Source organism: Alosa sapidissima, chromosome 13 (genome assembly GCF_018492685.1).
Source record: "Alosa sapidissima isolate fAloSap1 chromosome 13, fAloSap1.pri, whole genome shotgun sequence".
Taxonomy (NCBI): Eukaryota; Metazoa; Chordata; class Actinopteri; order Clupeiformes; family Clupeidae; genus Alosa; species Alosa sapidissima.
Genome location: NC_055969.1, coordinates 25,038,563 through 25,051,062, shown reverse-complemented (window position 1 = coordinate 25,051,062; position 12,500 = coordinate 25,038,563). Strand labels below are relative to the sequence as shown.

Here is a 12,500-nt window from a genome sequence, read left to right as displayed (position 1 = left end):
ATCAACACTATTGATTAGCGTCCAGCACCGCTAGCAGTGGAGTGTCCTGTTTTTTATCAGCGGCGTCATAATCTGTGTATCAGTGTGTAAATGCAAATATATACATTTGTGTGGCACATATATATAATATAATATATCATTTCATTCAATATTGAATATTTAAAGAGTATACTCTCTGGACTGTCAAATATCAGCCGAGCTGACTTACAAGTGTGTGTGTGTGTGTGTGTGTGTGTGTGTGTGTGTGTGCGTGCGTGCGTGTGTCCATTTACTCTTTCAGAACAATCAAAGTATGTCACTCACGGAGGCAGCATACCATGTGATCATGTGTCATGTGCTACCTGCCATGTACTAAACCAGTTTCAAGAGTGACAGCGCAAAGCCGCTGTGGTCAAAGTGGGTACGTGGATCGATGTAGGGGGTTCGCAGCGTCAATCTGTGATTGCTCTTCCCAAACAGTCCTATTGAATAGCTGGAAGCATGTGTGTGTTCATTTAGTTTGTTTTGTTTATGCTGCAAAAATTACAGTAAAACATGAGTGAACAATATGAGTGAGCGGCCTTCACCAAACAGTTTCTGATTCATAACTATTCCGTTGCTCAACATACACATATACATGACATACTCAGAGAGACAGAGAGAAACTTGTTGTTTACTTGTTGTTCAGTGTGTGTGTGTTTGTGTATATATATATATATATATATATATATATATATATATATATGTATATAGTTTTTCTGAAGTGGAGGCGATGGTTGGCCTGGCCTGTGTTGCCCTACAGCTCCCCTTGGAGGAAGCCTTGATCTACGCTCTGGGCAAAAGTGACTTCTTACAACCAGGATGTTTTAGACCCCTACTGCTTACTTTCCAGCAAAACTCAGGGGCACATGAAAAGGTTTCTGGTGCACATGTGAATATTTTGGGTGTGCATGTGAAAGTTTCTGGTGTACATGTGAATATTTTGGGTGTGCATGTGAAAGTTTCTGGTGCACATGTGAATATTTTGGGTGTGCATGTGAAAGTTTCTGGTGAGAATACAAAAAGTTTCAGGTGCACACTAGAAACTTGAAAAAATGTTTTGGGTTACACTTTACTTGACAGTATCGACGTAAGAGTGACATGACATTGTCATGAATGTGTCATAAACAAGTCATAAACATTTATGACATAACGCTTCTGTTATTAAGTGACATTCGGTTTTTGATATAACAAGTTAGGGTTAGGGTTAGGATTAGGATAAGGGTTAGAGTTAGGGTTAGGGTTAGAGGTTAAGATTAGGGTTAGGGTTCATGTGTCATGACAGCGTCATGTCACTCTTATGTCGATACTGTCATTTTTTGTTTTGTTTTTTGCACATGCCTTTTTGCACATCTCTTCATTTTTTTGTTTTGTTTTTTTGCACATGTCCCTTTAGGGCCTCTGTAGTTTTCATGGATTCTACGCACTATATAGGTGAAACACCTTTGTATTAGACTTGAAAATAAGGCACAGGTACCTATGCATGCATACATACAAACAGACTTATACATTTCACCCAAACTACCTATGCATGCATACATACAAACAGACTTATACATTTCACTCTATATCATTTATAGTTTTGAAGCTTTCTTTAATCATGTTGTACCACTCAGTTTTATTCAAAATAAGGTAAATCCAACTAGTGTACATTAACAGTTAGTATTCAAAAATCAACTTCACACATTTAAAATATGCATAAGATATACATCATATAATTTTAATAAAGATAAAACCACTAATTAATAATGTAATAAAAGATTATGAAATCTAAAAGATGATCTTTTCTGTGGGGTGAAATCTTTGCTGTGAAGAAGGCTGTAAGCGGTGGGCATCTCTGGCAGTGCCGTGCATCCTGAGTAGAGTGAGTGGAGCAGGTGTGGGTCTCCTGCGTATGCCAGTTTCGGCTCAGGACACTGGGTCTGAGGGTACAAGGGGGCCACTAAGGCTGTGCCCTCCTTTACCTATGCCACAAGTGTGTCAGGGTGTGTCAGGTGTGTCAGGTTTGTCAGGGATCACAACATCACCTGGACTGCATTCACCTGGAGATGACAGAGAGACTTTTATGACTATCATAATGGCTCATAACTTTGGCAGTAAGACTTGCATGACTATCATAACTTTGACAGTGAGACTTTCATCATAATGGCTCATAACTTTGCTTTGTAGTATGGTACCTTTGTTCTTCTGGATGCCAATATGGTCCTCGGTCATGCCTTGCTCTGTCACCACCCGTCTGAAGGTCTCCATCGAGGCCTCTGGTAGTACTGGAGTACGGCCTGATGGGGGCAGTAAAGTGACATTTATGTGGACACATTCATTTTGCAGAGATGTTATTTTACATATAAAAAAGTCTACCAACTTAAGAATTACAACTAAGGTAGCATAAGCAGCAGGACAAGGACAGACCCAATATGTGCAGTGTGGGGTCCAAGCACTCATCTGATTGATAATGACTGACTGACTATTATTGTGTTACATGCTTCAAATGTAAAGCACTTTGAGCTGCATTCTGTGTATGAAAGGTGCTATACAAATAAATCTTATTATTATTATTATTATTATTATCATCTCATCCTTTAAGATCTCATCTTTAGCGATCAGTGGAGTGCAAGAGGTCAAGGTGAGGTCAGGTGGTTGCTTTAGCGGCCTGGTGACTCACCATAAAGTGAAACGAATAAGATTATTTTGTCGGAGTTATGCTTGTGCTTGTGCTCCACCACCAGGGCATACCCGTCATAGTCGGTGTCCACCACGTACATGTCCACATCAGCATCACATGCTAACGGAAGAAGAAGAAGAAGGAGAAGAAGAAGAAGAAGAAGAAAAAGAAGAAGAAGAAAAGGAGGAAGAAGAAGACACACACAGGATATTACACCAAAAGTCATCTTCAGCATCCAGGACATGTGATGAGGAGGTGATGAAGATGGGATGGTATGGGACGTACGGGAAAAGTAGTACTGGAATCTGCCAGGCGTTTGTCTCAGCTGATACTCATCAGAACTCTGCTTACAGATACCCTGTCTGCAGAAAGACATACAAAAGACATCCCATGTACACCTGTGTGTGTGTGTGTGTGTGTGTGTGTGTGTGTGTGTTTGTGTGTGTGTGTATAGGACCTGGATTTAGTTTTGGTCACGCTGATTGTGTTTGCTGAGGTCTGCTTGTCCAGTAGCAGCGTGCCAACAGCTGAATCTCCTTTTTGCTTCAACCAATAAGGACACGTGGAGGCTTTGGCCAAACTATACCATTTCCCCATGAACTGAAACACACACACACACACACACACACACACACACACATGCACACACACACGAACACACACACGCACACACACACGCTCACACGCATGCATGCACATAATGCACACACACACACACACTCACACAGAAAAAGAATGAGAGAGAGAGATCACTTCTTCCAGAAGGAAAGTTACATATATATATTACATAATATATTCCACCATTCAAATCAAACACCAACCTAAGGTGGAAATTCTGATATATCTGCAATATTTGCAGTTTCATTGCACAAATAGGTGAAGTGCTGAAGTCATTTGAATTGGAATGTATGGGGTTGTCTATTGACTGGCACACACACACACACACACACACACACACACACACACACACACATACACACACACACACAAACACACACAGAGAAGTCTTCATATGTCTCAATACAGCATTAGATAAAGTTAAATAAAAAATAAAGGTCTCTAGATGAACAAACAAATAAAATTCTCTGTGACGGATTGAACATTTGATCTGTTATCTGTATAATTACGCAACTCAAGAACAACCATTTCTATTTACTCAAACTTAATCTGTTTTTTTATGGCTACCAGATGTTTTTTTTATAAAGAGGCAAACGGAACTCTGGACCCTGGTTCAAAGTCTAGTCATGTTCATGCAGTGTATTCATTTACATTCTTTTAGATCTTCTTACTAATAAATACTATGCTCAGTTGTTTGCCATATCTATGAACAGATTCGGAATTTTAAAATCAGAATTTTAATTGGAATGAAAGAGGTGATGTATTCCGTTCCTATTCCCTCGTCGGCCGGCCAATCACGGAGCGGCATGCTTGTCGGGTTTGCACGGCCCATTTATCGTAAAGAATCTCGGCCCACTATCAAGCATCAATAGTGTTACATGGCTTCAAATAAGCCATTTATCTCTAACTCCCTTTTCTTCCTTCATAGCAGGAAACTGATCAGTATTTATACCAGACATGAGTCTCTACACTACAGTCATGGTGACCCTCAATATTTACATCAGTCTACATTATTTTGTAACCTTATTCAATCAAATGATTTAAAAGTGCATTGTTTGAAATTGGAATACAATGAATATGCTGCCTGTATCTTTTATTTTATTATTGGTTTACAAAAGTTAGGCTACATGAAGCAATGACTTCTGGGTATTTCAAAACCGAATGCGTTCTAGCATGCCTTGATCCTCGGAATTTTCCCCTTATAAAAGCTAATAAACTGCCCCCAAATGCACTTCGAAACATAAGAGAATGTCTGCTTAAATTCAGTGAAGGTGCTACGGTTGAAAATCTACAGTCGGAATTGACACATCTCGCCACGCACTGGGACATTCTGAAAAAGTCTCCTCTAAACCAGTATACAGTCAAAGCGTCGGACTTTGATGATGCCGCAGAGATATAACATACAGAAATAAACCTGGTGAGCAAGAAATGTGCTACCTGCAAGAATTGTGCAATCTGTTGCTATTTCCTTCTCCAGCAGTTAAACCTCTTTACCTGTGCCTACAACTATATATGGTTAGCAAATGAATTCCTACTAACACTGTCATGTACTCAAGTGGCACGCAAACAGAGTTTTTCCACTCTTAAATTCATCAAGAATCTAAGGACACGATTGTCACAGGATAATTTGGAGGCCTTTATGCTGATGGCGACAGAGAAAGAGGTCCTATAATGAACTTGGACGCTGATGACGTGATAGACAGGGTTGCGGAGAAGAGCAAGCTCCTTCGCACCTTGTTAACTGCATGACGTTAATTAAGACACGTTTGTGGAGCGGCTGCTCTGATGGGTTTCCCGTTTATCAACAAAACTACATTCGCGCGCAGCCGTAGGGCAGAAGACGCTTGGTGCCACAACGTTATAAACTTGACTTAAATAGTCGGCTGCTGTAAGCTACAATCGTAATTTTTATATACCCCTGGTCCCCATGTTGTCTCAATGATAATAACATCTCATTTCAGGCTATATTTCAGAGTTTGCCGTTCATTTGCATTAACATCGTATTTTGTCATTTTTGGCGAAGACATGCATTCCTTTAGGGATATTGAACATATTGAACATTCTCTAACCATCGTGATTTAGAATTGGTGCAGTTTTCAGCACAAAAACTAATTTTGTTCTTTTCATGGAGAGCACTGCTCTACACTGTTCTATGGTGTTTTCTGCCTCTTGCGCACGCATGTTTTCGTGACGTTACATAGAAATTCATGTATTCTAGGCTATTCTTTTTTCATTTTCATATTGCATTCATTTTTTTGGAATTGTGCATTGATATATCCATGTTCTTGGTTCAGTCTTTATGCATATTAAAGTTAGAGTTCATCACCAATGGGGCTACACACGTGTTATGTCCGTGCATGTGAAGTTATATCTGTGTGTTGCAAATGTTTAAATCGGAATGACAAAAAACTGTCCATGTCAACGTGGCTACTGTGTCTCTTGGCTGTTTGTCTTGTCTGTCAACCAGGTTCGGTTTATCAATGAGTATTGACTTTAGAACATGCTCGTCAGAAGACGTAGCTATCAACAAGGAATCTTCACATTTAAATATCAACATATACAGATTAAAATATGCAACTGCAACACAGTTGCCATCCTCTTATAATTAAAAATAATTGGTTATCAGTAACTTTTTTTCGTTTCAATAATACTTTAATAAAGGAATTTACTATAATATGGAACCCTGGAGGGATGTTCAAGACATTTTTTTGGTGTATATCCAGAAAACGTGCGCTCATTTTACTAAATTGTGCTCTCATTTTACAACATTGTAAGCAGAATTTACTAAATCGTGCGCACGTTTTACTAAATTGTGTGCTCATTTTACTGAATTGTGTTCTCATTTAAAAGAACCGTATGTAAGATTGTGGCCAAAACTGGTACTGCAATCAGTTTCAAATTTCTGTAGAGCGGTGTATCCCCTCCCCCTCCCCCCGGACTGGCAGAGCTGGCAACCCGGATGCCGAAACACTACTGACTTCGTGATTACTAGATAGGTGGAGGGTGGCGCATCAGGCCAAAACACAACATGAGAACATCAACATCAGTTGAGGGCTGCAACTTCACTTTTTAAATGACAATATCCTGGCCGGACTACTGTTGTCAGTGATATAAGTATTTGAAATGAACATGATTTCTTAATGTCTAGTGACATATCAGGGCCATTTTATGATTAATTGAAATACATTTCTTACATACGGTTCCTTTAAATCTTTGTAAGATGAGCGCACGATTTAGTAAAATGTGCACAAAATATAGTAAAATGTGCACACGATTTACTAAATTGAGCGCACAATTTACTCAAATGAGTGCACGTTATCTCGATATATGAAAATATCTCACACTACTATAAAAAATAAAATAAATGCCTTAAGGGCAACACAACAGGAATGTTAGTCATCATTGAATCATCATTTTTTTAATATATGTATTCAGCTGACAGTGACACTTTTATCCAAAGCGACTTACAGATACCAAATAATGGAACAGTCTCTGTAGCTCACGATGTGTGGGGCTACTGCATGCTAGCTAAATTACAGTTACAATACATTTATTCAATTAGCACACGCTTCTATCCAAAGCTACTTACATGTGTCAATTAAATGACAAGGGCCCCTGAGCAACTTGAGGTTAAAGCGGCAGTTGGCAAGATTTTTCCTGAGCAACTTGAGGTTAAAGCGGCAGTTGGCAAGATTTTTTTGATCATATTCACTGAAACCAACACTATGCTCCGACAGAACAACATAAATCAGCCGGTTTTAGGAAAAAAACCTGCACTTCTACCTCCACCAAGAGCCTGTTATTTGTTTTGCAAAAATCCACAGCTCCCAGTTCTTCTGGTCCAATCAGAGCAGGGCTGTGTGATATCTGACTGTCAATCGCACTGACGAGCACAAACTCGATGAGAGGGTGCTCGGTGGTAGTGGGGGAGGGGCATGACAGTTTTAAACATTCAACATTTTGGCTAAATCCCCTCAATCTGTCAGACTTGTCAGCTTTAAGTGCCTTGCTCAAGGGCACAATGTTGGAAGCCTGGTATTGAACCCATAACTTTTCAGGCTACTACATGCTAGGCCAGCTCCTTAGCCACTATGCTCCCACTGCCCCACAGTTCCTTAGTCACATACTATGATAAAGAATACCAAAAGTGCAGGGGAGGTGGAGGGCTGTGAGGGTCTTACCCGGTCCAGGTCGAAGTTCTCCTGAGTGGGCAGAAGGGGCTCAGAAGGCAGGGGCGTCGTGGAGGGGACCCACCAGGACCCCCAGGAACAACACCAGAGCTGCAGCCTGCATCTTGTCCCTCTCACAAGCTACTACACAGCACTGAGGCAACAGCCAGCTATGTGACTTTATGCTGACACCACTGGTGTGTGTGTGTGTGTGTGTGTGTGTGTATGAGTGTGTGTCAGCTCTAAACACTGGCACAGATGAAAAGGTAAACATGCAAATGTGGCAAGTGGTGGTTGTGAGTAGGGTTACTAACCCGTGTTAGTAAGGGGAAATTCAAGGTTTGTTAACCGATGTAGCAAGAGATGTGGTTTCACCCAATAAAAAGTAATTTATTAACTAAATCTAAAACATACAAACAATAAAACTCTCGATCAACCCAGACACACAATAAAGGGGTAGGGCAACAAGGACCACTGAAGCTGAGGCCTACCTGCAGGCTAACCAATATGGGCAGGTATCCATAAGGAGGTCACACCCCAGCACAAGTGTCCACACACACCCACTATGGTCAAGACACAACACACCCGTGACTCGTGAGGTAAAGTGGCACACAGGACAAGGAAGACCACCACCAGGAAGACAGCAGCCCCTCTGTCGCAGGCACTCAGCTCCTGAAAGGGACAAGGAAATGGGCTGGGAAAATTAATGGGGGCCACACAGTTGAGACAAACCACAAAAGAACTAATAACATTAACAATTTGCTGAGACCAGGACACTGGCTCTCAGCAGATGTCAAAAAGGCATCCTGCCAGTGAAACGCAAATGAACAAAACTAAATACACAGAATAAAGGAATAATTCACAAAGTAACAAAAACAATGACACTGGTTATCAGCAGTTATCGCTGAGAAGGGGCTCCTGCCAGTGACAAATCAATTAGAAAGAAATAAAACACATCCACACAACAATGCATACTAACATTGAGGAGATTTTACATTTACAGATATAATTACTAATTGAAATGACACTCATTCATCCAACACATAACATTAATATTCCCAGTCACACACACGTTAACCCTCTACTGCATGGTTTTGCCATATGGTTAATTAATGTTTCAGTACAGTAATGTTTCGACAGTAACACAAAACTTATATTTTACTATTTAAATGTGAAAAAGGAGATTTAAATTTTGGTATGAAAATTATGGTCATGTCACCTAACAAAATAATTGTTAGGTGACATGACCAGGATATGTTGATAGTACTTCACATTTCTACAGAAAAGTACCTCTGTGACCACAACCTGTCCGCTACCTGTGGTTGGTAAAAATTCAGAACAACATGAATTTACAAATATTCAGAAATATGTAGATGACATTGGCAAAAAAAACAACTTTATTTTTTTCATATGAAATGCAATAAGAACTGAAGATCCAAGTAGGACAGGTGCCGTGATAGGTAGCGCTATCCCTAACACTGCTTTTATCACTCCTGCTGTTGCTGTTCCAACTGTTGCTGCGCCAGCTGTCCTTATACTAACAGCCAACAACCTCCTTTTCTCCTCTTCCAACCTCCTTTTCTCCTCTTCCAACCTCCTTGCCTCTTCTTCCAACAATCTCCTTGCCTCTTCCAACCTCCTTTTCTCCTCTTCCAACCTCCTTTTCTCCTCTTCCAATCTCCTTGCCTCTTCCAACCTCCTTGCCTCTTCCAACCTCCTTTTCTCCTCTTCCAACCTCCTTGCCTCTTCCAACCTCCTTTTCTCCTCTTCCAATCTCCTTGCCTCTTCCAACCTCCTTGCCTCTTCCAACCTTTTCTCCTCTTCCAATCTCCTTGCCTCTTCCAACCTCCTTTTCTCCTCTTCCAACCTCCTTTTCTCCTCTTCCAACCTCCTTGCCTCTTCCAACCTCCTTGCCTCTTCCAACCTCCTTTTCTCCTCTTCCAACCTCCTTGCCTCTTCCAACCTCCTTTTCTCCTCTTCCAATCTCCTTGCCTCTTCCAACCTCCTTTTCTCCTCTTCCAACCTCCTTGCCTCTTCCAACCTCCTTTTCTCCTCTTCCAACAACCTCCTTGCCTCCTCTTCCAATCTCCTTGCCTCTTCCAACCTCCTTGCCTCTTCCAACCTCCTTTTCTCCTCTTCCAACCTCCTTGCCTCTTCCAACCTCCTTTTCTCCTCTTCCAATCTCCTTGCCTCTTCCAACCTCCTTGCCTCTTCCAACCTTTTCTCCTCTTCCAATCTCCTTGCCTCTTCCAACCTCCTTTTCTCCTCTTCCAACCTCCTTTTCTCCTCTTCCAACCTCCTTGCCTCTTCCAACCTCCTTGCCTCTTCCAACCTCCTTTTCTCCTCTTCCAACCTCCTTGCCTCTTCCAACCTCCTTTTCTCCTCTTCCAATCTCCTTGCCTCTTCCAACCTCCTTTTCTCCTCTTCCAACCTCCTTGCCTCTTCCAACCTCCTTTTCTCCTCTTCCAACAACCTCCTTGCCTCCTCTTCCAACCTCCTTTTCTCCTCTTCCAATCTCCTTTTCTCCTCTTCCAACCTCCTTGCCTCTTCCAACCTCCTTTTCTCCTCTTCCAACCTCCTTTTCTCCTCTTCCAACCTCCTTGCCTCTTCCAACCTCCTTTTCTCCTCTTCCAACCTCCTTGCCTCTTCCAACCTCCTTGCCTCTTCCAACCTCCTTTTCTCCTCTTCCAACCTCCTTGCCTCTTCCAACCTCCTTGCCTCCTCTTCCAACCTCCTTGCCTCTTCCAACCTCCTTGCCTCTTCCAACCTCCTTTTCTCCTCTTCCAACAATCTCCTTGCCTCTTCTTCCAACAATCTCCTTGCCTCTTCCAACCTCCTTTTCTCCTCTTCCAACCTCCTTGCCTCTTCTAACCTCCTTTTCTCCTCTTCCAACCTCCTTTTCTCCTCTTCCAACCTCCTTGCCTCTTCCAACCTCCTTTTCTCCTCTTCCAACCTCCTTTTCTCCTCTTCCAATCTCCTTGCCTCTTCCAACCTCCTTTTCTCCTCTTCCAACCTCCTTTTCTCCTCTTCCAACCTCCTTGCCTCTTCCAATCTCCTTTTCTCCTCTTCCAACCTCCTTTTCTCCTCTTCCAACCTCCTTGCCTCTTCCAGTTCCCTTTTCCTCTCTTCCTTTCTTCTCTTCTGCTCCACTACCTGAGCTTTCCTGTACATCTCATTGGTGTAGTATGGTTGTGAACTCTCAGCTAGCATGGCATCAATTTTTTGCGGTAAGACTTTGACTCGGGTGTTATCATGTTCTTTATTGTTGAAAGAATGATATCTGCCAGCACAACTCTCAAAAACTCCTTTGATTTTGCTACATGTTCCCAAGTGGTCCTCCATTTGTCTCCCTCCCAAGTCATCAACATGAGTAAACAGTATGATTGTAGGCCTATATGAAGAGGCATCTTCACCAAAATTACGCTGGATCCATTCCACTGCCTTTGCTTCTTCTTGTGTGAATCTCACTCCTAACCTGATGAGTAACAGGAACACATGAGGTCCTGGCAGAGACATATCAATGCATTGATTTTACTATCTCAGATTTGATCTCATCTTCAGTCATAGATGTACCAAAGTTTCCAGGACAGTCTATCACAGAGATGCCTTCTTGCCACATTACCATTTATTTTGACACAGTTCTTGGTCACAGAATCAAAGGATGGATCCTCTTTAAAGGCATTTTCTTCCCCAAGGATGATGTTTCCTGTAGCACTTTTCCCTGCTCCAGTCTTATCAACTATCACTATTCTCAGTGAGTCTGCTGTGAAACAGTTTAGACATGGTATTATGTAGTAGTAAGCAATGTGAACAGTAACAGAGCATACCAGTAAAATGTAACAACGTTTGTTTTTATTACACAGAACACGTCTTACCTGAAGTACTCTGATCTCTCAGGGGAAAAGTTTCACCTATAGTTCAACAGAAAATATGGCAGTTTTGTCAAAAATAACAGTAATGAATTGGAATTGTGGTGATGAAAGACAGAACACATGATTAAACACTCAGAATGTTAAGTATCGAAATTATTTTTTTTTTTATTAAAATGTCATGCTTATCTAAAATAAAATACGTACTTTCACCGTCGCCCATTTTTCACAGACAAATTCAGCACATGAACAGGTAGCCAACAGAAAGGGCACTGGGTATATGTCTCTATGAAGAATGCTCTAGTGAATCTTCAGACTGATTAAACTGGTTGACAATTTGCATAGGCCTGTGTAGGCAGGTTGACCTTTGCAATTTGCATAGGGGTGTAATATAATCACATTTTAGCCTGCCCCAGGGCTTTAGGTGCATAACAACATTTTAGGCAATTGTGTGGGCACCAGGAGTTATTATGTTATTGTTATTCCTCTTTTATCCAATCATGTTGAAGATATTATTGTTGCAGATGATGACAATCATATGCAGAAAATCAATGTCTACTAATACATATTGTGCTAACAAGACTTCCCTTTGGTGCTTACTTATCTTCTAGAAAAACTATAACAATTAATCATCCTCTGATTGTCATGTGTTATACAGTGGTGCTCATAAGTTTACATACCCTGTACATACACATGCTAAAGTTGACTAAAAAGAGGAATAAATTCATTGTGCCCACCCAAATTTTCTATTTGCCCCCCCCCCCCCCCCAATCTGAGCAGGCTAAATCCACGCCTGGTGTGTGTGTGTGTGTGTGTGTGCATCAGCTGAAAACACTGACATACAGTATGTAAGTAAAACCAGCAGACACACACATAGCCTAAACATATAGGCTATAACGGCACAGGTACCACCCTCAAACTACCTATGCATGCATATACATACAAACAGATTTACACATTTCATTTATAGTTTTGTAGCTTGTTTAATCATGTTGTACCACTCTATGTTATAAACAGTATTCAAAGTATTCAAAAATTAACTTCATACATTTAAAAAATGCATAAGATATACATCATCCAATTTTATTAAAGATAAAACCACTAATTAATAATATAATAAAAGATTATGAAATAGAAATCTAAAAGATGATCTTTTCTGTGGGG

General features: G+C 41.0%; 3 protein-coding genes and 1 long non-coding RNA gene across 4 annotated transcripts in view; all 4 read right to left on the bottom strand.

Moving 5' to 3' along the window:
• Positions 1 to 1,591: 1,591 nt before the first annotated feature.
• Positions 1,592 to 7,082, bottom strand: LOC121680103 (protein AMBP-like). The gene is made up of 6 exons (XM_042059300.1): positions 6,888 to 7,082; positions 3,138 to 3,280; positions 2,966 to 3,042; positions 2,681 to 2,800; positions 2,196 to 2,297; positions 1,592 to 2,060 (listed from the first exon to the last, which is right to left on the bottom strand). The coding sequence occupies exons 2-6, from the start codon at positions 3,275 to 3,277 to the stop codon at positions 1,999 to 2,001; spliced, it is 501 nt and encodes a 166-aa protein (XP_041915234.1). The 5' UTR covers positions 3,278 to 3,280; positions 6,888 to 7,082; the 3' UTR covers positions 1,592 to 1,998.
• Positions 7,083 to 7,519: 437 nt separating this feature from the next.
• LOC121680552 (trichohyalin-like) lies at positions 7,520 to 10,563 on the bottom strand (the record flags this gene model as incomplete). The annotated part of the gene is made up of 3 exons (XM_042059953.1): positions 7,520 to 7,621; positions 8,053 to 8,139; positions 9,070 to 10,563. Coding segments are annotated over 3 exons (1,683 nt in total), but the record flags the coding sequence as incomplete, so codon positions are not given.
• Positions 10,564 to 10,570: 7 nt separating this feature from the next.
• LOC121680104 lies at positions 10,571 to 11,557 on the bottom strand. Its single transcript, XR_006021564.1, has 3 exons — positions 11,343 to 11,557; positions 11,090 to 11,230; positions 10,571 to 10,942 (listed from the first exon to the last, which is right to left on the bottom strand). It is a non-coding gene; the product is annotated as an uncharacterized LOC121680104 (long non-coding RNA).
• Positions 11,558 to 12,299: 742 nt separating this feature from the next.
• The window catches only part of LOC121680100 (protein AMBP-like), a 2,990-nt gene continuing 2,789 nt past the window's right edge, over positions 12,300 to 12,500 (bottom strand). The window contains exon 6 of the mRNA XM_042059288.1: positions 12,300 to 12,500. This exon is cut by the window's right edge and continues 210 nt beyond it. The gene's annotated coding sequence lies outside the window, so the exon portion shown is untranslated.